Raw genomic sequence first — 26,719 nt, 5'->3', positions numbered from 1 at the left:
GGGGCCCGGGCGGGAGGACGTGCGACGTCCGTCGCCGATTCTGCTAAAACAGCAAAAATAGAACCGACCGCCGCTCTGCACTGGGCCAAGCAAAATGCTCGGGCGCACCCTCCGCTGGGCTCCGGCTTTCACGCCTTTGAAGCTTAAATGGTGCCAAACACAATTTTCCCGCATGATGAATGTCTCCGGGCCCTGTTAAAATTCTTACAACATAATTATGTAGACTTCAAAACGGAGGGGAGGGGAACAGAACAAAATTGTATCCAATTTGTTTTTTCCAAGACAAGATCGTCAGTGTTAACAATGTGTTATTTTTAATTGCTTTGCAAACAGGAGCCTGCGACCGTTTTTAACCTCACGTGGACTCTAGATATAAAAATAACTCAGATTTTATAAAAGTGAGAACTATAAAAGCTACAGACAGCTCTGTTTCAAGACTATAGGATGAAGCTAAATTCCAGGCCACATTGTTAGAGTGATATGTCATGCTACTTTGTAAACTGACTTAAAAAGTGAGATAAATTATTAAATGAGGTGTTTGCTATAGAGATCATGAATATGATTTTAAAATGTATTTAAATAAGCTTTGTAAACAATGTTTCATAATAAATCGACCTTTACTTTAGATCATTTTATTCCATAAAAAGTTAAAACATTTTTTAAAAACTTCCTGACTTGTGTGGTTATACTTTCTGCCTAGACAAAGGCCCAAATAATATAAGGAATTTTGACCCAATAAATATAAAATTAAGCTGTAATGATCCTTTCTTGACAGACAAAAGGAATCTTATGCACTCTTAGTTGTCTTAAATTTAAATTTTAAATTTAGCAGATGAATAATTCAGTATTCCAGTATTGATAATATATTCCCACTACTTTCCTACATTTAAAAAATATGTCTTTATTGATTTCAGAGAGAGGAAGGGAGAGGGAGAGAGAGAGAAACATCAATGATGAGAGTCATTGATCGGCTGCCTCCTGCACGCTCCCGACTGGGGATGGAGCCCACAACCCGGGCATGTGCCCCGACGGGGAATTGAACCTCCATCTCCTGGATCCTAGGTCGATGCTCAACCACTGAGCCGCACCGGCTGGGCTTTCCTATGTTTTTTCAAATGATTCTGAGGCAAGGATGGAGCTCACCTGGTGGAGCCTGAATGGGACTGAGCTTTCCAATGGGATGTGCGTTCAAATGCTGTGGGTGTAGCCAGCGAATCCCCTTCTGATTTAAAACAGGCCAAGGCTCAGGGGCTAGAAATTCAGCCACACAGTGATCAGGGGAACTGTGCCGATGCTCTTATGCTTGTTTATTGTGCAAGAAGGGTCTTCATCTTGTGCTCAAAAGGCACTCGGGGGTGGAGCTGGAAATACGGGTGAAACGTCCTCACAGCTGCAGAGACCGTGAGCTACCAAGGGCTGTCTTTCCATTTACTGAGGGCTTTGTCTAGGCATCGCCCACCGTTTAAAAGTTTCTTCGAATGGGTAGCTTTATTTCTTCTTTTACCCGATTTTTAAACATCTTTGCTGTGGCTTCTGTAGATGATACCCTCTCACTGGTTGTTGTTGGTATTGATGAGTGACATTGATCACTTTGCATCCACTAACCTATTGCAGTTTTTCCTGGTTTGTAATGCGTTTTTAAATCGACTTTACTGCACTTGAAGGAATTCATCAAATCATCTGAAAATACTTGTTTTCAGACTTCCTCACTAACTTTAACCTCTGATTTCTTGGGCTAACTTAATTGCGCCGACCAGTGCCTCCTGGTCCGTGGCCACAGCAGACAGCCATGCCTGGCGTGAATGAACCGACGAAGGCGACGCGGCTGTTAGGAGAAAGGCTGAATCACACATCTTCTCCTAGACAAATTCCTTTGTCGGTGCTGCAACAACATGGTTCCTCCTCAAAAAACTAAACCACCGCAAGGAGATTGAAATTGCTTTCACAGTTTTTATTAGTAAAATTCATTCACTTTTTATTGGGGAGCGTCAACCCGATATTCAATTCCTACGAGTGCAGGAAGCCTAAGGGGTGAGAGCGCGAGAATTCCAGACCCGGGCTTGTGGCCGTTGGCACCAGACCCTCTAGCTGTGGCCCTCGGGGCTGCCGTGGACCCTAAACCTGTATAAACATGTGTATTTCGGATGCCCCCAGTTGCTGAGGATTTTAAGTTTCACACATTGTAAGGGTTCAGAAACTTCATGCTAGAAATAAAGAAAAGATGAAATTAATGCCTTATCAGGAAATCCATCTCACTATCCCCGGTCAGGGCACATGCAAGAATCCACCAATGAATGCATCAGTAAGTGAAACAATAAATGGATTTTTTTTCTCTCTCTCCCTTCCTGTCTCTAAAAAAAAAAATTTTTTTAATCTATCTTGCAGAACCCTAAGCAATGTGGCCATGATGGGAAAGGAACTCTTCCCTGCCTTAAGTATAATCTAACAAGCTTTGACGGGGGAGAAGTGAGCCCCTCTAAGACAAATGCCGGGGGAGGGAGACGCCAAGGTGGCCCGGACAGCCACGTGCTCCCGTGGCCACCGCCACGCCCCCCAGTGCTGCCTGCTGGCCGCCCCAGGGTGGGAGGGAGAGACGCGGATATTCAACCAAATATGAAACTCCACAGGTACGTTCATTTCTAACGTTTTGCTTTCTCACCACTGGCCAAGCAGTGCCCTAAAACCCTTGTTTTCGCACGATACGAGACGCCCTCTGCGCCTCACCACTTCCTGTGGCTGCTGAGAAAAGTGAAAATGTTTCACGACCTTCAGGAATTAAGGTCATTAAGGAATTACGTATTAACAGCTGGTACTTTTCCTCACTGAGTTATTAAATATTTATTGTCCCTTCCTCTGAGTTCCACTCTGCCTCTAGCATGGCACGTGGAAGGTGAGGCAGAGACTCGCTCACCTAACAGCAAGGTGAGGTCAGGACTGAGAAGGTAAATACACTGGGCGTCCGCCACCCAAGATGCACGCAGGCACCGAATAATTATAAAGGCAGTGTTTATTAAAACACATTTCATTTTCGAAACTGAGCTCTCAGCTGTTAAAGTGCATATACATTTTGGGGGGCACCCTGCATATTTTAAAATGTGAGAGCGAATGAAGGATCCGGCTTGGACACCCTTTGGTATTTGCCTGTCTTCTGCCTTGAAACGCACACAAGCCCTTGGCGCTAAGGACCGAGGTTCAGAGGGGCCTGCTGACCTCCCGCTTTGTCACCGTTAATCCCGAGTCTGCATCATGCAGCCCCGGCCACCCCTCCCGGGACGGAGCCCCGCGCACCCTGCCCCGCACTCCTTACCTGGAGCTCAAACGTTTGCACGGTGGTTCCTGTTCTGTTATATACGAACTGACCTAGGAGAGCCTCCTCCCCTTCACACTCCTTGGAGACGCCCTGCGGAGAAAGTGACGGACAGAGGCTGTAAGGAGTGGACCCTCCATCAGAGTAAGTGGGGCAGCTGTGTGTTCAATTAGCGACCACTCTCCAGACCCCCGGGGCACAGGGCACAGTAGCCAGACACGTGGAAACAACTCAAAGGGCCGTCAAACGATGAGTGGATAAAATAAAATGCGGTTTAAAACAAAAACAAAATATTGACCCTTTATGTAACATAATGAATCTTGAAAGCACAATGCCAGGTGAGAAAAGCCATTCACAAACGACCACGCAGGTGACTCCATTTATATGAAGTGTCCAGAAGGCCGAGCTTTACAGACACAGAATATCGGTGGCTGCCCACAGCAGGGGGCTGAGAGAGGGGGTGGGAGGTGGCAGCTAAGAGGTACAGGGTTTCTCCGAGGAGTGATAAATATATGCTAAAATAGATTATGGTGATGGATGCACAGCTCTGTGACTATACTGAGCCACTGAAGTGTGCATTTTAAATGGATGAACTTCATGGTGTGTGAATTATGTCTCAACAATAAAGACACACACATGCTGAGGCTGGGAAACCATAGAAGGGAGCTAAGCTTCATTTCCCATTAGAAAACGTCAGTAGATAACAACCAAAACTGAAAACAATTAAGAAATTAGTAAAAGCACACACGAAGGCAAGAACCCAAATAATTATTTTCAGCTAAACCTGTTACAAATGAAGCTTCCAGAGAGTAAGAATCAGGGGCAGAAGAGGTGGGACAGAGACAAGCCATGTTTCATTATAAACATGTGGCGATGTTCCATGTTTTCATTATACGTGTATGACTTCGGTAAAAGTAAAATGAAGTAATACAAATCATCTGGCCCAACTCCCGCACTTGGTACATGACAAAGCGGAGCCCAGGAAACAAATGACTTTCTCACAGTGATGCAACTGGCCAGCTGCACAGCGCAGCTGAGAGCCCGGCTCCTACCTCCCAGCCACCCCCTTCTACCACCACCCTCTCTGAACCGAGGTTTAGGCAGCGTCTCACGTGGACAGAAAACTCCTTGGGTGCGCTGGAGATGCTTCCTGAGGGAGAAACCTTCTCCGAGATGTGCTCCATGGTGACAGCGGTGGGTATGATCTTCCCCACGAGCTTGATGAGGGCGTGGCCCTGGGAACCTGGAAAGGCCCAGCACCTGCCAGGGTGAACATCTGGCTGGAAAGAAAACAGAGTTCGTCTCCTACCTGGTTATGTAAGTCCACCCCCAAGTACTGGCCAGCTCATCACTGCTGACCTCAGATCTCGCTTATGCCTCTAATATGAAGGCCCTGGATGGGCTGCGTATCAAACGGGAAAACTTCAGACACCCGTAGGGTTGGTTGTTCTTCCAGCTCACATTATGCTTACATCTGTTACAGCCCTTTGTTAGGTGAGAATCTTTACTTTCAGCGTTCTGACGACTAGAAGCTACTAGAAGGCAGTTAGTATGGTGGGGTGCTGGTGGTGCTAGGGATGGAGGAGAGAGTGATGGCGGTGGCAGCGATCACTGTGATGGTGATGGAAGGGATGGAGGTGGTGGTGGTGGTGATGGTGATGATGGTGGTGATGGTGATGGTGGTGATGGTGAGGATGGTAATGGTGGTGATGGTGATGGTGGTGAGGATGGTGATGGTGGTGATGGTGAGGATGGTGATGGTGGTGATGGTGAGGATGGTAATGGTGGTGATGGTGATGGTGGTGAGGATGGTGATGGTGGTGATGGTGAGGATGGTGATGGTGGTGGTGGTGAGGATGGTGATGATGGTGGTGGTGATGGTGACGGTGATGATGGTGGTGATGGTGGTGATGGTGGTGATGGTGATGGTGGTGATGGTGATGGTGGTGAGGATGGTGATGGTGGTGGTGGTGAGGATGGTGATGGTGGTGATGGTGAGGATGGTGATGGTGGTGGTGGTGAGGATGGTGATGGTGGTGGTGATGGTGACGGTGATGATGGTGGTGATGGTGGTGATGGTGAGGATGGTGATGGTGGTGGTGGTGAGGATGGTGATGGTGGTGGTGGTGATGGTGACGGTGATGATGGTGGTGATGGTGGTGATGGTGATGGTGGTGATGGTGATGGTGGTGAGGATGGTGATGGTGGTGGTGGTGAGGATGGTGATGGTGGTGATGGTGAGGATGGTGATGGTGGTGGTGGTGAGGATGGTGATGGTGGTGGTGGTGAGGATGGTGATGGTGGTGGTGATGGTGACGGTGATGATGGTGGTGATGGTGGTGATGGTGATGGTGGTGATGGTGATGGTGGTGATGGTGATGGTGATGGTGGTGATAGTGATAATAATGCTGCTTCTGGTGCTGGCGTTAAGGGGAAAAAAATGTACCATTTTCTAGATTTAGACTCTACTCTGAAATGTAGTTTGGCCCTGAAGGTATTTCTACACTGGAAACTAACTTCAGGTGTGTAGGCTCTAGTGAGCTCCATCTGTTGATATCTAGTGCCTTTTGAATTGAAGTGAAATGTCAGTGGAAATCTTATTTGGAAGTTTCTCTGGTTATTAGTGGACTTTCTGAGAACGTGCTGGCCTGAACACCACAGGCACTGAGGGAGCACAGACCTTCAACAATGTGCTGAGGGGCTGAACTTGCTCGTGGAAAGGGAGCCACAGCCCTGGCTGGTGTTGCTCAGTGGTTAGAGCACCATCCCACACACGGAAGGGTCCCGGTTTGATTCCCAGTCAAGGGCACACACCTCGGTTGCAAGTTCGATCCCCAGCCCTGGTTGGGGCAGGAGCAGGAGGCAACCAGTTGGTGTGTCTCTCTCACATCGATGTTTCTCTCTCTCACTCCCTTCCAGTCTCTCTAAAAATCAATGGAAAAAATATCCTTGGGTAAGAATTAACAACAATGAAAGAAAGAAAGAAAGAAAGAAAGAAAGAAAGAAGGAAGGAAGGAAGGAAGGAAGGAAGGAAGGAAGGAAGGAAGGAAAGAAAGAAAGAAAGAAAGAAAGAAAGAAAGAAAGAAAGAAAGAGAAAGAAAGAAAGAGAAAGGGAGTCACAGGATCCACACAAAGATGTGGGCTGTGTGTCCTATGTGAGAAGTAAATAATCTAGTTTACTGGTCTTCAAATAACACATTAATATTTTATCAATCATAGTTTCCTGACCATAAAATAAGAACAAATTCATGTTGTTTGATGACTATGAATACACAAGGAGGTGGGGTCTGGTTCTGTGACAGGTTCAGAGCTGCTTCCATTTTAGATATTAATGTTTTCATGATAAAAAAAAAAGTGAACAAAATCCTAAAATATAAACAAGCTACTCTTAATCTAGCTTTACCTGCAGGATGCTGTCTGGAGGCATTTCATAATTCAGGAACCCGATCCCGTGCCAGTGCAGTTTTGCTTTATCACTTTTATAACTTTCTGAGGTCCCAGCTTCAATGATGGAGGCGCCTAAAGTTATCCGATAGTTTTTAAAATAAAAAAATTATAGAACTCAGAACACCTCATGTAGGTTTTAATAATGTTGTTGGAAAAGAATTACTGGGCAAATTATAAATAAGATAAAATTCATGCTCGGGATTTGGTAGGAAAAGCCTGACTTGCAGTGTCTTCAGCTCTGCAGGCTATCACTTTGATGAAGCCATGTGTATTCTGTGTAGTTTCGCATTTCCGAAACTGGTATTATGACCAAATACTAAATTTGGAAGCAACTGGTTTAGAGATGGAAGCATTAGGTGCCTTGTATTTATTACCCGGAGACATAGGGACCCCGTTTTTAACAACTCATGTGACAGGTGAGGCTTATGCCAGCCCAGGTCACTCAAAAACAAAAAGCGATTAAAACAATGTCATAGATGCACTAACAGGTTACATAAAGCTCATATTCATGAGCTTTAGCTTTAATCAGAGATACATAAAACCTACTCATCAACTGTTATCCCACCAGGTTACTTTGTTTCGGAAGCAAAATGTACTTCTGCACGTGATGCTAAGCTAACCGCTGCCTCCAGGGGTCGCCGTGGAGCCCGCTGCTGGGCGCTAACCAAGGGGCTCGGCCGATGCGCCGGGATTGGCACCAACCCGAGCAGTCGGCTACACGACCGTCTCTCTCCTTCACTGTCTGGGCTTGTTCACGCCGCTTGTCTCAAATTACCAGGGAGATAAAAGTGTTCCCCTAATAAATATAGAGAGATACACAGAGCGGGACACCCCGGGAGAAGTTTCACTTCCTTACGCACCCGCCGACTTCAGGGCATAATCGGCCATCTGCACTTGGTCTTCTCTCAGCTTCTTAAGCACATAATTTACCAAGTTGGACGTTTCCTGTACAGGTTTAAAAAATAGTCTCTGTTAACAGTCCCTGCCAGCTGCTGAAGTGCTGACCATCCGCGTTGTGGGTTTGGACCCAAGTTCCCTACCCTGCAAAATACTAATAGGAGTGTTTACTTATTAGAGGCGCTGCGCACGGACTTCTGGCGTCACTTGCACAGCTGGGAGGGCTCGGCGCTTCTCAGGTAACTAATCTGTTTCCCTCACTCCCCAAGGTCAAGAGCAAGGTCGGACCGAAGGCCCCTTCCGAGGCCCCAGTGACCGCCCACCTGGTTGCTCATGTTAGAAATTCATTAGTTCGAATTAGTGTGGGTTTCTTGAGGATGTTCTGATTGTACAACTTACTTGTCTCCTTTGATTTTTTCCTGGCGAGGAAACCAGGGACAAGTGGGGCCGGGAGGCAGGGGTGGCCGGTCAGAGTCCTGGGCCCTCAAAACACAGACGCCGGGGAAGCAGCCCATGCCCTGCCCAGCTGGTTTGACTCAGTGGCCGGTTAGAGCGTCAGCCCTCGGGCTGGAGGGTCGTGGGTTTGATTCCACGTCGAGGGCATGTACGTGGGCTGCAGGCTCGATCCACAGTCCCGGTCGGGGTTCCTCCGGGAGGCAACCAATCGATGTGCCTCTCTCACACCCATGTTTCTCTCTCTCCCCCCCCTACACTCTCTCTAAAAAACTCAATGGAAAAAATATCCTCAGGTGGGGATTAAAAAATAAAAGGAAAGCAGCCGGTGCCCGCAGAGGGAGGAGAAGCAGAACCAGGCCACTCTCTTCACCACCTGGTGGCCTAACCTGGTGCAAGTTCCAGCCAACGCACCACCTTTAGGGCCGGAATAAAGGCATCCTGTGTGCGGACCTCAGAGCCTGCCGTTTCCGACTGGCCTTTGTTTGTTTGCAGGAAAATAAAGCAGGATTAGTTAGTTATTCGGGTGGGACGTGTGTCGTTTGCCACACAGTCTTCTCTCTGACGAGCCGTGAAGTGGCCCCGGGACCAGCTCAGGGACAGAAGCTGCAGTGAGGACTTGGGGGGGGGGTGCAGCCACATATCCATCAGCCCCGACGTCTCCTCTCAGGGGTGGTGCAAGGTGTCGCCGGAGGGGACTCTGCCCGTGTCCGCCCCAGCCCGCCTCACCTTGTCGATGACCTCCGCGTGGTCCTGGGCCTCCGCGGGGTCCCCATCGGCCGTCCAGCTGTAATTGTGCAGACCGGCCTGCATGTCTCTGAGTAGCGCCTTCAGAACGTCGATTTGCTCCATTAAAAGCAGAATTTCACGCAGGCTGTTTTCCAAAGTCTGGCTTTCCTTCCTGTGAACGGAGACCCCGGTGTGAAAGGAGGGAGAGGCAGCTCCCGGCATCCGCTGGAGCTGGAGCTGGAGCCGGAGCTGGAGCCGGAGCTGGGCTTGGGCAGCGGAGGGCAGAAGAAATGAGCCTGAGAGTGAGGGGAGCCCAGGGAGGGCGGCTGGTCAGGATGCTGCGCAAGGCAAGGGCATCCGGGCGGCCTTCCCGGGGGCGTCCGAGGGCCTGGGAGGGGGCGGTGCTCAGAGAAGGCAAGTGGGGCTCAGCCGGCCTTGCGGTTTCTTGTCCCTCGGGGGCTCTGCCGCCCTGACCTGAGGCTGGGTGACGCCCCTGCTCTCACCCCTTCCAATCGTAGTGCCTGGCACCTGAGTGTGGAACGGGGCAGCCGATTTCAATCTGAGCCTGGGGGTCTGCAGACCAGCCCCGGGCAAGAGGTGGTGGGGCCCAGCCCAGGGGGAGGTTTGACTTTAGAAGACCAGGTTCTGCTGCCTTACAGCCTGAAAGTTACTGGTCACGTCAAGCCAATGGGTATTTCTTTCTCTAATCCTCCCCGAGGATATTTTTTGCATCGATTTTTAGAGAGTGGAAGGGAGAGGGGTGGAGAGACAGAGAGAGATCGATGGGACAGAGGCACATCGATTGGTTGCCTCCGACACACACCCCAAAGCTCCGGCCCAGGTGCGTGCCCCTGACTGGGACTTGAACCTGGGCCGTTTGGTACCCGGGCCGACGCTCTAACCCCTGAGCCACACTGGCCAGGGCAATAGGTATTTCTTTATGTTGAAAAAAGGTAAGCCCTAATCTAGTATTTTTATTTTTTTTCACCACATGTTCACAGTTTGGAAAACACAAACTTTGAGGAAATGCACACTTTTACATTTTAGGGTGTTTATGACAGTTTTTATTCTATGCCAAAAAAAAATATATAGTAAAATAGTATCAAAATAGAGATCATACTTATATTTTGTGTCCCATCACACTTCCCAAATTCTTAAGTCTATTTCAGAATAATTTGAATGGCTGCCTGATCCTCAGGGGCTGGGATGGGCTCTGGCCTATTCACCCACGAGCCGGTGTTTCTTACATAGGTCGTTCCCCCCGTTTGAATCATAACTAATATTCACAGCGCCTCCCATTGTATCTTTTGTTAAACAAGTGTCTATAGAAGTACAAGTGCGTGTAGTTCTATACAAAACTTTACAAAACCGCGTCTGCGTTTGGGACCACGTCAGAAAGGCCCCGCGTCAGAGAATCTCACTCACTTGAAAAGTTTCACTTGCTCCGTTGGCATCCGAAGCCGGGCCTGGGGAAAAAAAAAAAAAAATCGCCTTCAATCCTGCCTGTTTCTTCCCCAAACCCCCACAAGAGATCGCATTTTAAACCCTGTGAGTTCCAGGGGCATCCTCGGCGACATCGCGGTGCCGACCCCGGACGCGGTTAAGCCGGCTGCTCCCCGTAGGGTTTTGGCTGTAAACCAACAACGCGCTTCACGTGTTTTCAGCCAGTAGTTTGCCGTCATCCGCCTTCAGCTCCTCATTGTGACCGTGATGATGTGGCTGCTGAGGCTGCACATTGTGTGACAATAAGGCTGCGCCCTCAGCATGAGCAGCAGACAGGTCGGACCGGCCGGCCAGGGCCAGGCTCCGAGAGGGGCGGGGTGGGTTTCAGCTCCGGGCTCCAGCTGTGCTCCTTTCGCACTCACAGCACCGCCCGGTGGCTCCGACTCGCCCATGAGCGCATTTCGGGATACTCTCGCTGAAGGACCACTTTGCGGGTGAGATGAGCGACGGGCTAAATTTGCTTAAATTCCCCCTGGGGCACGGCTGTCATTGTCCCGGTGGCCATGGGAACACCTGGCTCTTGAAGAGCAGTATTGAGTCCCTACGACTCCTTATAAACGGTCACCTGAAAACCGAGACTATTCTTTGTTTACTTCTGTTTTTTAAAAATATGTTTTTACTGATTTCAGAGAGAGGAAGGGAGAGGGAGAGGGAGATGGAAACATCAATGATGAGAGAGAGTCATGGACCGGCTGCCTCCTGCACGCCCCCGACTGGGGTTCGAGCCCGAAACCCGGGCCTGTGCCCTGACCCGGAATCGAGCCCTGACCTCCTGGTTCATAGGCTGACGCTCAGCCGCTGAGCCACACCGGCCGGGCTCTCCCTTTTCGTAGTGGGTCCCAAATAAAATCCAGGTGGGTGAAAAGATGCAGCAACAGGGATGTTTATGTTTATAATATTGGAAAATTGCCAACAATTCAATTATATGGAAGTATTCATCGAATATATCATTTATCGCATTATTAGTCAGCCGTGAAATGCTGTTATAAGGTAACATTTAAAGACAAGGGAACGTGTTTAAAATCCATCGTTAATTGGATGAAAACGAGGCATAAACAGCTCCTTTGCACATAGCGCGGGATCTAGGAAGAGTCCCATGGAAACAGCCCCCGTCAGTCTCAGGTGGTCGCTGACGGGGCGCAACCGAATCTGACCGGCGAGGTGCCCGTCCTGCTGGAAGCCCTGGCCTGGGGAAGCCGCTGAACAGGGCTCTGGTCCCGCTTTACTTCTGTCAGATATTCACGTGCGCAACACGGAGAACGCTGCGCGTTACACTCACCGGGCGCACGTTAAACCTCAGGGAGCGGCACACAGAGATTTAACAGCTCGTCACCTGGTAATTGTACAGCCGGGAGCCATATTCTGCGATTGCAGCGTAAAATCGCTGGGGCTTCTGAGGAGGTTCTCTTTCTTTCAGCCACGTGCGACTTCTAAACCCTGTCAAAGAAGAGAGCAAGCCTGATGACAGTCTACCTGGGCACAGTGATATTCTGCCTGCACAGAGACAGACACGCTCTCAGAGAGCCTACCAGACCCTTGGGCGACAACACAAGGTGCTCAAAAAACCAGTCCTCCATCGAAGCAGCCAGTAGCCGGCCGAGGGGAACAGGGTCAGCCTTTTTTGAATTCTGGAATCTAATCCAAAATTCACAGGTAACGGAAGGCTGAAGGAAAGAGGAGATTTGCCCGGCTGGGGTGGCCGGTGGCTGAGTGTCACCCCATGAACCAGGAGGTCACGGTTCGATTCCTGGTCAGGGCACATGCCCGGGTTTCGGGCTCGATCCCCAGCTGGGGGCGATCAGGAGGTAGCCAATCAATCAATGACTCTCTCATCATTGATGTTTCTATTTCTCTTTCCCTCTTCCTCCCTCTGTCTGAAATCGATAAAAATATATTAAAAGAAAAGAACCAATTCTTTTTGGTGAGCGGGCAGGATGGCCTTTTGCTCACCCGCCTGCCACCTCCCGTGCCCCACGTGGTGGCAATGGCCATGGGAGGGTGCAGCTGCTGGTGCCAGCGGCTAACACAGACCTGCCGTGACTGAGCTCTGAGTTGGCCAGTGTCCCCTGATCGGCTGGTGCAGAGGCCAACCGTGGTTCCCTCCCACCCCCTTGGGCCAGATGGTTTCTGGGAGGGAGGCTGCAATGTCTCTTGAAGGATTTCAAGTCATAAACTGGCTATGCCCACTGGGCAAGGGACGGTGGATGAGGCGAGTGGCAGACACAGGAGCGGAGGAGAGAGTCTCCTGTGGGAACGAGGGCTTGGCAAGTGCAGGGAGTGCCCAGTGCGCATGCTCAGGAAAGATCCCGGGAGACCCTGGGCTTGCAGCCACAGCCAACGGCACCCTGAGAGCTGGGGCTATCAAATGGTATTTCCTGACAGTAACTGGGTTGAAGCCTTGGCTTTCATGGGCATTCTCTCTTCACGTTGCCCACATATCATAAAGAGCAATCTTCCAGTGCATGGGGGGCGGGGGCGATGTGAGAGACAGGCACCCAGAAAACTGCTCATGGGACGCCCATGGCCATTTCATCCAGAATCGGGTGATGAGTGAGTCTTTGGGTGTCAAACCCCCCCAGGCTGAGTCACCTTGAGTTAGAAAAGGTGGACTGTATGTGTCTGCAATAAAAATTTTAAGCCTTAACTTCAAAACAACTTCTGTGTTTTTAATCCATGATTCTAAGAGGAAAAAATGGCTTTCTAAGTTTTCAATAAAGAAGACTGTTATTTTTACAATCAGAAATAAAAGCCAAAAAAAAAAAAAAAAAAAAAGAAAAGAAATAGCTTCAGGAATGTGCAGTGACTTCCAGCGACTTCCATGACACATTAGGTCATCCCACTGTGGTCTTTCCTCACCACAGAGACATCCCTCGAAGTGGCTGTAAGGATCATGACTTGGTAAGACTTACCTACAAGAAGAAAAGTCAACATAAACACCACACTTAGGACAATTTTCCATGATGGAGTCAACCTGAAAGAGAATAAAAACCACAGAAGGAATTCGACAATACATCACCACGGACCTTTCATTTCAACCACCACCACCAAGTCAACAAGTGTGCCTATTCTAGGCTGAATTTGTGAATTAATTCCTAACCCATTATCTCTGAAACTGAGAGAAAATCGTTTTCAGGATGGTATCCGTAGGTCATTACAGCTGGGAGAGCCCCCCAGATTGTCTGAGTTAAATGAAAATTCCCACATTGCTATAGTCACCAAAGGTTCATTAAGTTTTGGATCAAACCCCGTGTCAGGCTGGGCTTTGCAAAGCAACTCCGTGCCTGGCCCACCTGCGGGATTCTGCCTCCAGGGAGCTGCTTTGCTACTGTGGCCACCTGGTGACTGTCACACAGTTGCTATTGCGGGGGATGCTCCTCTTGCGCAATTGCTTTGTAGCTTTTCTAGTTCAACTACTTTGTAGCACTCCTTTTATTATGTAAGGGCCGTTTCTGACTGGTGCTTCACTGTTCCCAGTGGGATGGCTACTTTGTTCTTTACCTTGTTTGCTTCCCCAGCAGGCAGCACAGAGGGGGCAGGGAAAGGGGCCTTGGGTCCTTAGCCCACCCAGGTGCACAACAGGGCCTCCCTGCAACCAGTTCCAATGAGACAAACAACAGCTGTTGGCTCAAACTGTGTCCCCTTTAACACCGTGTGGTCAAGGCCCACCCAGGGATGTGGGAAACCCCCGAGTCTGGAGTCCCTCTGCCACTGAGCACTGCAGACCTCGGAGACTGCGAGCGGTGAGGAAGGAGCATCTGTAAACTGTAAATTAGAATCCTCCTCTCCCTGCTGCTGAGGTTCATTCTTGTATTTATTTTTCAATTACAGTCTACATTCAGTATTATTCTGTATTAGTTTCAGATGTACACCAAAGTGGTTAGAAAATCATGTACTTTACAGAGTGGTCCCCCATTGCTTCAAGTACCCACCTAGCCCTATACCTATTTATCTTGATTAGGGACCATATTCCCTGTGCTGTGATCCACATCTCTGTGGCTATTCTGCAACTACCAATTTGTACTGTTTAATCCCTTCACTTTTTCATGCAGCCCCCACCCCTCTGACAGCTGTCAGTCTGTTCTCTGTATCTGTGGGTCTCTTTCTATTTCGTTTATTCTGTTCATTAGATTCCACATGTAAGTGAAATCATATGGTATTTGTCTTGGTATTATTCTGAGTTAAATAAGCCAGTCAGAGAAAGACAAGAGGTTCAGTCTTTTAAACGGGTGGCTTCTCCTTCATCGTCCCTGTCTCCGGCCCTCTGTAATTCATCTGAACACCTCCGGCCTACAGAAAGCCGGCCTACCACAGACAGCTCTGTGGTCGAGGGAAGCCTTCAGAGCAAACGTTAGGAAATCATCTCTGAAAAGGAGAAAAGTTCTTACTGGGTTACTTTCCAAGTAAACAGAAGCCCTAGGACGCAGCAGGTATGACAAGATCTGATGGGACTCGTTCTGCAAAGTTACACACCTGTGGGCATCCGGGTTCTCATGCCCCTGGACCAGAGCGTGAACGCTGGAGCTCCTGTTGGCTTCTTCCGACGGGCCCTGAGGGCCCTGTGGCATCGGCTCCGGCCTGCCACTCATCCCAGGTGACAGATGTGACAGATGGCCGGCAGGAGGGAGAGTCCCACTTGTCTTCTGTCTTTCTCTCATTGGAAACAGGACACACACATAGTGGGCTGGGCTGGTTCTTTGTCTTCTTGCTTCTTGGAGTTTCTCAGTCAGGGGGCAACTGGGAGTGAGCTGATCCTGATGTGCCTGGGCCCCTCTGTGGAGTCACCCTTCTGTGACACGTCACAATGGCAGGGTCAGGGGGTGCCTGGGCCCTGCTCCACCCGTGGTCACTCCCTGATGACGCTGACAGTGGTTTACTGCAGCACCTTCCTGATGTGCCATGTAAGTGAAGGCCCCAGACCCTGACAAGTGTACAAGGGTAACATAAATATATGATTTTTTAAATTTTTCTTCCTTTCTTTTTCCTTTCTCTCCTTTTTACTAACAGAATGTGTAACTGATTAATCAATGGTACATGTTTAACCTCATGTTCAGGCTAAGATTTTGTTGCAGTTCTCAGATGACCAGGCAAGAACAAAGAGACTTTCAGGCCCTGAAATTCCAGGCCTGGAAACCAGGAATGCGGAGGCTGATCAATTAGGTCCCAGAAACACCGGATGACGCACACCCTATCACCTTGGCCGGTTTCAGAACGCTGACCCGGAATGAAGATATTCATCACGACCGAGACCCCCTCCCTCCAGCTCTCGAGGCTGCGTCGAGTCTCAGTGTGCGGGCGTGGTGCCTGCCGAAGACACCGCACAAAACATAGCCTCATGCTGAGGCCGTGGGGCCTGTGAGCTGAGGCCAGCGGCCTGTGTGTTATTTTTATAATACTGTCTTTGTCCTCAGCAGAGACTTGACCAGTGTAACTTTCCCCGGGGAGCTTATGAGACTTTATTCCTAGTCACTGACACAGTGTGTTATTACACTTCTTATCTTTGCCAATCAAGTACATTCTAAAAAATGGTACCTCACAATAGTTCCCTTTTGTGTTCTGATGGGGGAGTCTGTGCTTTCTTTTCTTAGATCAATATCATTTAAAAATTTACTTACATGTTGCATACTTATAATAAGATGTTTATATATAAGATATCTATAACATAGATATATAAGGTAAAATGAGATATATTGATATATATATAGATATCTCTATATAGATAGGTATATAAGATATTTCTATTTATCTAAACATCAACTAATAAAACGGAATAAAATTGTGCACGAAGTGAGGTCATGTGTGAGGACATGTGGATCCTTCTAAACACCGAGAGCTGTTATGTGACAAAGACCACAGGTGACAAGAGGTAGGAAATGAAGACATCGAGCTAGTCTCATTCTAAATAGATTATTGTTTGTGTTTCCATTTGCTGGGCCCCTCACCTAGAGTCTAAGGTGACCTGGAACCTGCAAACCTTTGTAGTTTCCATCCTACCCCAAACGTCAAAACTTTTTTCTAGGGCACGATTGCTTCACTATCACTCAGATACCGACTTTGATTAGTAAGGGAGGTGGTCAGCTGGGGCACGTTCTGCGCTCTCCTATCACCCCAGTTTGGAACTAGAAAGAGACTCTCTCTAGTCGCCTGTCTCCAGTTACTGAGATCAATTATTTTTAAAAACAGCCTTCTCTCAAGGGTACATTCCCCTAGGCGGAGGGTGCTGTGACTTGGGCGAAAGAAAATCCCTTTATTTTGGTGACGAGCTGAGTACCTTTACATACAGCAGGACCAGCACTGGAGGCTGCAATGGGAAGTGTGATTGCCTCAGGAGAGGCCAGCTGTAGGCCCTGAAAATCCATCATAATATTATGTGAGAGCCGGGTGGACCACAGCCGGAGGCAGGGCTAGTCCGGGACACCAGTAATCTCACACTTTCCCATGTCACCTGCCTCCTGCTAGACTTCTAAGGTTTTACTTGTTTGATAAAAGAGACACCTTGTTTCACTAAAGTTGCCAAATGACCACCGTTAGAATGTGTCGATTTTTAAAAACTTTCAACAAGAGAAGATCAAAGCTCCTTCCTGTTGCCCAGTCACTGGAACAGGATTTCTCACGGTGTCCTGCCCCAGCTCAGCTTGTCGGGCTCACACCTGGTCAACACCTGTCTTGTCTCAGTGGCCAGGGCTGCGCGGAGTTTTCCCGGCTGTTGCTGCGGGTTGGAGCCACCGAGCAGCGGGCAGGGATGACGTCCAGTGTGGGGAGCAGGATGCACGCCGCAACCCCCTACCTGTGCGGACCCCAAATCCAACCGGGCCACAAGGTCGCGCTGAAGAAGCCCAGGTTGGGACGCTGAGCGCTGTGCCGTAGAAACAGGGCCAAAGGCTTTTTAAAAGTGTCTCAACTCACAGGCCAGAAATAGTCCTGAAAATCAAGGTGCGAGGAAGGACGTTTACAGGACAGTTTTACTGCTGATGCACAACTGGCAGAAATGTCTCCTTTCGGAGTTTTCCCAGGTATTTATTCGTTCTTTTAAAAATGCATTAAATAAACGGGAGTTTTCCTGGACTGCGTTGGGGAGACTCGGGGGACCCGGGGAGGGAGGTGAGGGGGCAGGAGGGGGGCTCGGGGACCCGACCCTCCCCTCCCCGCCCCGCCCCGCCCCGCCCCGCCCCCTTCCGCGGCCCTGCCCCGCTCGGGTCCCTGGCGGTTGACTGGCAGAGTACGCGCTCCGCTCCTGGTCCTGATTGGTCTGCTGCTGCCCCACGGCTGCTCCGATTGGCTGTAGGCGCTCCAGCCGCGCCCGCCGGTTGGCCACCCGGCCGTTGCCCGGGCGACGCGAGTTGTTGTGGTTCCGCGCCGCGCCGGGCGTTCGTGATTGGCCCGCGGCTCTCCAGGTGGACTTTGGCCCCCGGCGCTGCTGGAGGGACCCGCAGACGCGCCGGGCGAGCAGGTGAGCGGGGCGGGCGCCGGGGGCCTGGCCGGGAGCGGGCCACCTGTCCCCGGGGGGCCCGGGAACCTGCCGTCCCCCGCCGCGTCCACCTGTTGGGGCGCGCACGCCCTTCCCGAGGGATGACACGCCTGCATTCGGGTCAGGCGGAGGCGGACGGACGGGCGGACGGACAGGCAGAGCAGGGGCGCGGACGCGGCCTCCGCACTCAGCCCGGCGCGGCTCCCCGCTCCCCCGCTCCCCGCGAACCCCGGCCCAGCGCACCCCCGGCATGAGGAACGCGAGCAAGGAGGTGCACGGCGCCGCCAGCCGCTACGCCCCCTGCGGTGAGTGACCGGGGGCGCGGTCAGCCCCTGCGCCGGACAGCTCCGCGCCCCGCCCCGCGCGTGCAGATGGAGGAGCCCGCGATACCCCAAAGAAAGGGCCGCCGTTCCTGTGCCCCGGGGTCAAAGCAAGGCGTAAAGGGAAATATGGGGGGGGGGTAGTCCCTTCTCCCTCTCTTCTCAGAGAACAAGCGCCCAGCTGCCTGCTGCTGCCCCGGCTGTCGGGGCAAAGCCTCTCCGAAATCTCCTCTGCTGCTCTCGCTGCACCTCTCAGGGCTCCTTTCTCTGAGTGGTGAGGTCTCTTCTTCCTTCAGCTGCAGCCAGTGTCCTTCATTGACGCCCCCCCCCTCATTTAGGCCCCAACCCATTTAACTATGCCCCCCCCCCCCAAGTGCCTGGACACGGCCCCCAGGGTTCCGTGGAGGTGCGTGTGGGTTCCCACGGGGCTGGGCCTGGGGCTGGGTAGGGGGTGGGCTGTCCTTGCCTTTGTTTCATTGCTCCCCTCCTGGGAGGGCTGGAGGGGGTGGAGGGGGGTCCAGGAGCCGGCTGGGAGCCGCAGGGAGGGGCCGGCAGGCAGCCTGGGCCCTCGCCTTGCTCAGAAGTGGAACAGAGCGTGGCCTTCCCGTGATCTAATAGGGCTTCTCGTCCGGAGCTCGGACTGTGACCACTGGGGGACACTTTGGTGGGGGACAGGGGTGCAGGGAGCTCAGACTGTGACCACTGTGGGGGACACTTCGGTGGGGGACAGGGGTGCAGGGAGCTCAGACTGTGACCACTGTGGGGGACACTTTGGTGGGGGACAGGGGTGCAGGGAGCTCAGACTGTGACCACTGTGGGGGACACTTCGGTGGGGGACAGGGGTGCAGGGAGCGGGGCGGTTTCCCCTTCTCTGCCGGGCTCTCCTCCTGCGTGTGACCCCTCCGTGCCTCTGAGCGGCCTCCCCTGTATGAAACACTGTTCTAAGCACATTTATACGCTCACAGTGAACCTCAAAACAGCAGGGCAAGGTAACGTTAACCCCATTTATAGGTGGAGACGGAGGCGCAGAGTTTGAGGGCACTGCTGGAGGTCACGGCCCTCCCAGGAAGCTCCTCCCAGGCTTTGACCCCTGTTCTCTGAGGCCTCCCTGGGCAGCCAGGGTGATGGCCGGTGGGCGGCGTCTTTGGGTCCCCTGTGGGGTGTGGCTGAGCCTCAGCCCTGTGCTTAGAGAACAGAGGGCCGCGGGGGTGGGTCCTCGCTGCTCCTCAGCCGCCTCCTTCCTGATACAACAGTGACCACAGGGCGATGGACACAAGAGTCCGCGACCTGGGGCCACGCAGGACTGATACCCTTCGGAGTGATAGAAGCCGCAGGGCGACTCTGGCCCCCTTTCGCCCCGTGTGCGTGGTGCTGACAGGGGTCTCCGTGTTGGGGCCCCGGCTCTCTGGGCACCTTTGTGCCGTGATAAACGGCGTAACGAGGAGAGGGCAGTGTTCTCTGTGGATTAATTAGTAATCGAAACACAGAGGAAAACTAAAGCCAGAGCTGAGCGCCGTCCCTCGAAGTGAGATGGTTCGACCCGAGGAAGAGCAGAGTGTGAAGCTCGTAAACTCTTAATTCCTAATTTGATTCTCTGTGAGCCTCTGCACAACGCCTTATACCTTCCCCGGTGCGTTTTTTCCCCTCCTTTTCAAAACTGTAGCGTTGATTCAGCTCATGCCTGTCCTTAGACGTTGAAAGATCTGCTGTGTTAAATATTTACTTGCGTGTAGTGAACCCAGCTTTGGTTCTGAGTAGAAATTGGACATCTGAGCTTTCAGCTCAGGGGACCATTACCTCTTGCTCAGGGGCCCCCTGTCCACTTACGTAAATCAGTCCATTCAGCACCGTTTTCCTGGGCACCCCCTTATCGGGCGGGGCTCCCCAGAGCCAGGGAGCCACAGGATGTGTGTACGTGTATATACACATGGGGGGGGGATTGATTTTAAGGACGGGCTCACACCGTTGTGAAGCAGGCAGGTCCACAACCTGCAGGGCGGGCAGGCGGCCTGGGCCCCAGGGCAGAGCTGATGCTGTCGTCCTGGGTCTGAAGGCATCTGGAGGCTGAGTTCCTTCCTCCTGGGGGACCTCAGTCTTTTTTTTTTAATCTTCACCTGGGGATATTTTTTCCATTGCTTTTCAGAGAGAGTGGAAGGGAGAGAGAGAGAAACATTGATGTGAAACACATGGATTGGTTGCCTCTCGCACACGCCCGACAGGGTCAGGGATTGAGCCTGAAACCGAGGTACATACCCTTGGCCGGAACTGAACCCAGGACCCTTCAGTCCTCGGGCCAATGCTCTAACCATTGAGCAAGGCCAGCTAGGGCGGGACCTCAGTCTTTTCTCCTAAGCCCTTGAACCACACAGTCGAGGGTCATCAGCTTCCCTCAGGGTCCACCTCATCTGAAGGTACCTTCGCAGCATGTGTCCCGTGGGCTTTCCCCATCCCCACATCCCACGGCAGTGAGACCCCTCCCGGCACAGCCAGTCTTCCGGGCAGGGGACTGAACCAACCTGGGCCTCCCTGTGGCAACTCAGCCTTGGCCCCTCCTCTCCCTAGACTGGTATTACCACCTCCCTGTGAGGCGCTCGGAGAAGGCCGTGGACGCCCCGCCCGTGTCCCAGATCCCAGGCCTCAGCGAGCTTCGGGGGGACCCGCCCAGCAGGCACACGCTGGCCACGCGGAGGTACTGGATCAAGGACACGGACTCGGAGTACGTCAAGCTGGCCAAGCAAGGCGGCCGGCCCGGTGAGCGCCCTGCGCCGGGGTCCCCGCCCTATGGGGGCAGCAGTAAGGCTGTCGTCGTCCCTTCCTGTCAAAGTGTCACTGCACAGAGCTGGGTGTTGCGCAGGCTGCCGGAGATGGCGGCTAATGGTCACCTGGGGGGCGGTGTATACCCCTCAGGGACACGCTGCCCCTGAGAATTAGGCTCTGTAGGCAGGTTCACAGAACTGGCCCCGGAGGACTTGCTTCCAGGCGGCAGCTTGGCCGTGATTCGCGGTCTCACGCTCCGATGGCAGAGTCTCGGGAGACTGCTCTGGGGGCAGAGTCCGTCTTGGAGTCTGCTGGCCTGGCCGCCCGCTCGCGAAGCCTTTCTCCCTGTGGCCGGTCTCGCTGCCTTGTCCTGAGCACTCACGTGTTCTGAACCGTGGGCCCCGGGTGAGTTCCAGCGGCGACGCTGACGAGCCTCCGACCTTGTGATTTAACTGAGAAAGCACCGGTGCTGATAGAAATCGCTGAGCGGGCGAAGGAGTCCCGTCCAGAATGTCTCTTGTCACTAGTGGCGCTGGGGATACGATCCTTTCTTTCCGGCCGCCACCGTCCCCGAGAAGGTCGTCGCGGGGAGTGAATCGTCTGGGCTGCAGGGTTAGGGCCCAGAGCAAACCGTCGGGTTCAGTCCACACAGAGCACAGGGCAGAGGGCCCCGGCCCCCGCTCCCGGCCGTGGTGAAAGGGAAGAGCAGGCAGCTGGCAAATACGGTCGAGACCTGAGATTAGATAAAAGAGCTAATTTTCAGCGATGGCAGTGACAGTGCTGACCAGGGGGGCAGAGATGAGAGGGAGAGGACGGTGGAGACACAGACAGAGGGGGTGGAGGCGGAGACGGCGGTGAGGCAGCGATTAGACCGCGTGCGGGAGGTAAGGCAGGTGGGGGTGAACCGAGGGCCGGAGCTGGGGGTCTGGCTGAAGGTACAGCCCGAGAGAACTCACAGTATTCTTGCAATTGCTAAGTCAGAAATATTTAAAAATAAAAGTTAAACTTTTCTTCCTGATGGCAAGAAGTCAGTAAACGCTGGCAGCCAGCATTTACTGTTCTTGTCACTTTGCGGCCCGTCACCCGTCCTTGACACCCGCCCGGCCCCCAAGGATGAGAAAGCACTTGGGTGGGGGGGGGGGGAGAGGTAGTAAAAGCCAGAGACTCCAGAGAGGAGGCAGGTGGATTGGGGCTGGATGGCGCTGGATGGGACAACTTCCCCCTAAAGTGCTGCGGGGTCAGGGACAGCCCCACGGTGGCAGAGAACAGTCAGGCTGACCCAGGTCACAGGGTCGGCCTGGGGGCAGCTGAGAGGGCAGCCAGCCAGCAGCCCCCTGGAGACCGGAGGGGCTCTGCTCCCTCAAACGTCAGCCTGGAGCATGAACCACCCACAGGGATGGGTGGGTGTGGACGGGCACAGATGGCAGCCAGGACCGGGGCGGGTGGGGGAGCGGGGGGGGGTCCCTCCCCAGCACCACGCGGGACCCGCCCCTCAGCATGTGCACAGGGGGCTGAGGACCAGGCCGCCCTGACTCCTGTAGCTTCGGAGCCCAGAGCCGACCCCGGGAGAAATCAGTGTCCCTTGTAAATGGTGAGCGGCCTGCGGGTCAGGCCCCTTCCCCGGGTGGGCGGAGACCGCTCACCGGGCCTCTCTTTGGTTTTGAGATCTGCTGATGCACTTGGCCCCCGGGACCAGGAAAGGTTCCCCGGTAACCTACTCCCTGCCGGACTGGTACGTGCACCACAGCAAGCCGTCCGCGGCCAGCCAGAGGCAGTGAGTACCCGGCGCTTCCTGCCGCCCATCTTCACGGGGGGAAAGGGCGAACTGACTTCTAAACATGCCTGTGATTTGTGGCCTGGCCTCCAGGAGACCGGGAAGCAGGCCCTGGGGAGGGCCATGTGCTCACTCAGAGGCCCTGGGGGGAAGGGCTGAAGGCAGGCGGAGGGAGGCGGAGGGGGGGTGGTGAAAGGGAAGATTGAGGGAGGGGGGCGGATCAGGAAGCAGCGGGCAGCTGATGGGAGGCTCCCCCCGTTTCTGCAGGGTGCTTGCTGCCTACATGCCCGACTACATGGTTCATGAAGAGTTTAACCCCGATTTGTCCAGCGGGAACTATGAGTCCAGAAGGGGGCCGTTCGACTTTGACATGAAGACGGTTTGGCAGAGGGAGGCCGAGGAGCTCGATGAGAAGAAAAAGGTGACAGGCGTCTTCCTCCGTGCGCTGTGGCTCCCTGAATGGCGACGTGACGTTGCCTGTGGCAGGTCTCTGGCTGTCCATGACGTCAGCAGGGCCTCTGACCTGGAAATCTGGACCTGCCGGGGAGGCCAGAGGCCGCCCAGCCCTTGGCGAGCAGGGGGGGGTTCCGGTCATTCCGTCTTCCTCTTCGGGGCCCGCTCAGTAGCCCGCACCCTATGTGGTCCTGAACCCAAAGGTCCCCGGTGGCATAGCCTGTTCCCCGCACCCCCCACCCAAGGGCTTTCTCGTAGCTGGGGGCCAGGCCCGCAGGGTGTCAGGGGCAGGCCACAGCCGGCGGGGGTCCTCTCAGCGTTCCACAGCGAGCTGTTCCGTTTCTCTTCCCGAGGGGACGCATCCTTGTGCAGATGCAGCAATGCTGGGCCTTGCCGGTGGTCTCTGTCCCCGTGGTGTTGGGCGGGGAATTGCCACACCGCGTGGTACCATGGCTGTTCACGAGTGACATGCCAGCCACGCCGTGGTCCCGTGTGTGTGTGTGAGACGTTCGCCGCCAGCTGCCAGCTGCCTTCTCCCTTAGCGTCAGGTGCTGAGCGCTTTTCACTAAACCAGAGTTTCGTGTGTTTCTCCGCACAGGTGAGGCTCCCCGCCATTAACTCCAGGAACCCAAGCAAAGCCGGGACCCCACCAGGCCCCAGAGACCCTGCAGGAAGTAGACTCTCCTTCCCCCCCATGTAAGTGATGGGGCAGCCCCAATGCCCTCCGGGTTCAGGGGGGTTTGGTCTCTGGTCCAAGTGACCGTGGTGACCGTGAGGCAACAACGTGCTGTGCTCCCGTGGCCTGAGGATAGTGACTTCCCCGCCACGCGTGGCAGTGAGACTCCGATGTGGCAACTTCCCGTCACCTGGCCTGCTGCCCCCCTTTACTTTCCCCAAATCCTAGTTTGTGCTGGAATTAATGTGGCCAGTTGTCTTCAGAGAGAGAGAGAGAGTCTGTCATGTTTTGAGAAACGAGTGGCACCGAATCCATTATTAGTGTGTTTACCGTGATCTCGCTGGACTCCCACAGACCTCTGTACTTAACGCTTGTCATTAATTTTTGTCCTCTTGAGGCCTGGTTACAAAACCAGTTCACCCACAAACTTCTCCAAGCTCATCAGCAACGGCTACAGGGACGAGTGGCTGCAGCAGCGAGCCGAAGCCGACAAGAGTGCCCCAGAGCCGCCCACGGCGTCCCCGCCTGCCCCGTCCCCGAAGGACCTGGAGGGGCAGGAGGCCGAGCGGCAGCCCGAGGCGGCGGCTCCTGAGGCTCCTGAGGGCTCTGCGGAGGCTCCAGGTGAGGTGCCCCCTGCCAGCCGCGGCCCCGAGGCCCGTGTCCATTGAGATGGCGCCAGTGACTCTCGTCTCATTACATGTCTCCTAAGAACCATGTACAAACCCACAGGGGTGCCGAGGCGACAGGTGCACGTGGAGAGCCTGTGTTTTGCATTTCCCTCTATGCAGGCGAATAGCCGAGGTCATGCTTTCTGTGGCCTGACATTTCTTTTTAATTGTCCCAAATGCTAATACTTCCTTTGGTGTAGCAAGCAAATCACATACCAAATAATATCCACGTTAGTCTCCGGGTCGCGAGGGTTCCGAGCTGCAGTGCTTGAACTCCATAAGCAGCTGGTCCCTTAGTTCTCTAAAAAAAAAAATAGAGTCACCTCCAGGCAAATGGTCAGTAGTTCCGGAGCTACGGACACAGAGCAGTTGGAGCTTGGCCTGCGCACCGAAGGGTGGTGGCTCGATTCCCAGTCCCAGCCAGGACACAGGCCGGATGCCACCCACCAATCGATGTTTCTCTCTCCCTCCCCCTCCCTCCCTCCTTTCCACTCTCTCTAAAAATCAATGGAAAAATATCCTCAGGTGGAGATTAACAAAAAAATACGGAATTAAATTAATGGCCACCTGTTTCCACTTCCCATCAGCTCACCGCTTTGCTCTGCTCTGCGTTGCAGGTCCAGCCACACCTCCGTCCACACCAGCGCCCGCGGAGCTCCAGTAGCCCCGACACGAGCTGCACCCAGGACCCCGTTTTCCGATGGCTAAATATGACCTGACCGTGTCACAGTTGTATTTACACAGCTCCTGTTATACTATATGAATATAGATTCTCATGAAATAACTTGTCTTAGAGCAGATCTGATGTCACTGTCTTGTAGATGGTGCGAGGCTCGGGTTTTGCTTCTTGAATTTCTCTGGGATGTTAAAAGGGGTGGCCTTATGGACGCTGGGCCTCGCTGGCCTGGGGAGTTCAGGCATCTTGGACCCAATTCCTCCCCATCACCAGCTGACATCGCCCCGTCATGTGCACCTCCGGCGGTGACATTCTCACTGGAGTCCACGGCTCAGACTTTAACTAGAAGAAACTCACAGCCTTTCCCATGATCTGGTCCTGTAATCTCTGCAGAAGGAATGTTTCTGTTAAAAAAAAAAAAAAAATTCTGGAATATGAGGCTCTAGTTTATATTCAGAAAAAGACTTATCAGGCCTTGAAGTTTTAAACAATTTATTATAGAAACATTGGAGCACTTGCTAATTTTAAATGCTTGCTAATTTTTCAATAAACTGAAATCCATCCTATTACTTATTATATTTTTTCCTTGAGGTAAAAATGTTTAATTATAATATTAATTTAGAAGTCTTCACAAAAATTTTTTAATAGACTGAATTCTCTTATAAATGTTATCGTTTGTATGTTATCAGCATGAAGATACAGTTTTATATTCTGTACATTTAATTCGTTAGTAAAATAATAATTTACCGATGGAAGATTGCCAGAAGGACAAAGGAGGTCACAGGTATTCTAGCTGCTTTCCCAGGGTGAGCCTGTCCTGCCCCAGCTCACCGAGAGTTTAGAAGTTTCAAAGTCCTGCTTCGGATGAGAGACTGAGCACAGCACCGGCTGTTCGCGGGGTGGGTTCGCGGGGGCGGGTTCGCTGGGGCAGCGCGGACTGAATGGGGCCTGGAGCCCGCAGCGGGCCCTTGTTTCTCCCCCCCCCTTCCACTCTCCCTAAAAATCAATGGAAAAAATATCCTGGGCTGAGGATTACCAAAAAAAAAAAAAAAAAAAGTCCAGACAATTTTGTTTCCAGCCCGGCACATTTAAAAAGTTTTAACTTGACAAATGAGTCCTCAGCGTCTGATTTTCCGGCTCCTGCGCAGACCCCTGGAAACCAAAGGAAAAGAATCGGGGCCTCTGCCGTCAGGTCCCCAGAGTCGCCGGCAGAGGGCGCTCCTGCCCCACCCCTCCCCGCGCCCCCGGCAGGTACGTGCCCGGCTGCAGGGGGTCAGCGCGCCCCCGGCGGGCACGTGCCCGGCTGCAGGGGGTCAGCGCACCCCCAGCGGGTACATGCCGCGCACAGGGGTTTAGCGCGCCCCCGGCGGGCACGTGCCCGGCTGCAGGGTCAGCGCGCCCCCAGCGGGTACGCGCCGCGCACAGGGGTTTAGCGCGCCCCCGGCGGGCACGTGCCCGGCTGCAGGGTCAGCGCGCCCCCAGCGGGTACGTGCCCGGCTGCAGGGTCAGCGCGCCGTCGGGAGGCCTCGGCGGTGACCGAGCGGATGAGTCACTTCCTCTCTCGGCGCCCGCGGCTCCGGGCTTCCCCCGGGGA

At 53.0% G+C, this 26,719-nt stretch overlaps 2 protein-coding genes across 2 annotated transcripts; one reads left to right on the top strand and one right to left on the bottom strand.

The window, feature by feature from the left end:
• Nucleotides 1-2,084: 2,084 nt before the first annotated feature.
• On the bottom strand, nucleotides 2,085-11,913 carry SUN3 (Sad1 and UNC84 domain containing 3; the record flags this gene model as incomplete). The annotated part of the gene is made up of 9 exons (XM_081146989.1): nucleotides 2,085-2,204; nucleotides 3,308-3,400; nucleotides 4,420-4,587; nucleotides 6,711-6,826; nucleotides 7,615-7,699; nucleotides 8,834-9,005; nucleotides 10,259-10,299; nucleotides 11,670-11,773; nucleotides 11,871-11,913. The coding sequence occupies 9 exons, from the start codon at nucleotides 11,911-11,913 to the stop codon at nucleotides 2,085-2,087; spliced, it is 942 nt and encodes a 313-aa protein (XP_081003115.1).
• Nucleotides 11,914-17,712: 5,799 nt separating this feature from the next.
• On the top strand, nucleotides 17,713-26,231 carry LOC308561585 (uncharacterized protein C7orf57 homolog). The gene is made up of 8 exons (XM_081146941.1): nucleotides 17,713-17,783; nucleotides 17,927-18,106; nucleotides 20,684-20,872; nucleotides 22,544-22,652; nucleotides 22,920-23,073; nucleotides 23,704-23,801; nucleotides 24,179-24,402; nucleotides 25,067-26,231. The coding sequence occupies exons 2-8, from the start codon at nucleotides 18,052-18,054 to the stop codon at nucleotides 25,111-25,113; spliced, it is 876 nt and encodes a 291-aa protein (XP_081003067.1). The 5' UTR covers nucleotides 17,713-17,783; nucleotides 17,927-18,051; the 3' UTR covers nucleotides 25,114-26,231.
• Nucleotides 26,232-26,719: the final 488 nt, after the last annotated feature.

Source organism: Miniopterus schreibersii (genome assembly GCF_964146895.1).
Source record: "Miniopterus schreibersii genome assembly, chromosome: 9".
NCBI classification, from domain to species: Eukaryota; Metazoa; Chordata; class Mammalia; order Chiroptera; family Miniopteridae; genus Miniopterus; species Miniopterus schreibersii.
The sequence above is the reverse complement of the archived record's forward strand: the minus strand, read 5'-3'. Positions and strand labels throughout refer to the sequence as shown.

Excerpts from the sequence above, each read along its gene's own strand:
- LOC308561585 (XM_081146941.1), top strand. The coding sequence starts at position 18,052 with ATGAGGAACGCGAGCAAGGAGGTGCACGGCGCCGCCAGCCGCTACGCC. Across the intron at positions 23,802-24,178 it reads AGACTCTCCTTCCCCCCCAT|GCCTGGTTACAAAACCAGTT; the intron begins GTAAGTGATGGG and ends TGTCCTCTTGAG. Across the intron at positions 24,403-25,066 it reads GGGCTCTGCGGAGGCTCCAG|GTCCAGCCACACCTCCGTCC; the intron begins GTGAGGTGCCCC and ends TCTGCGTTGCAG.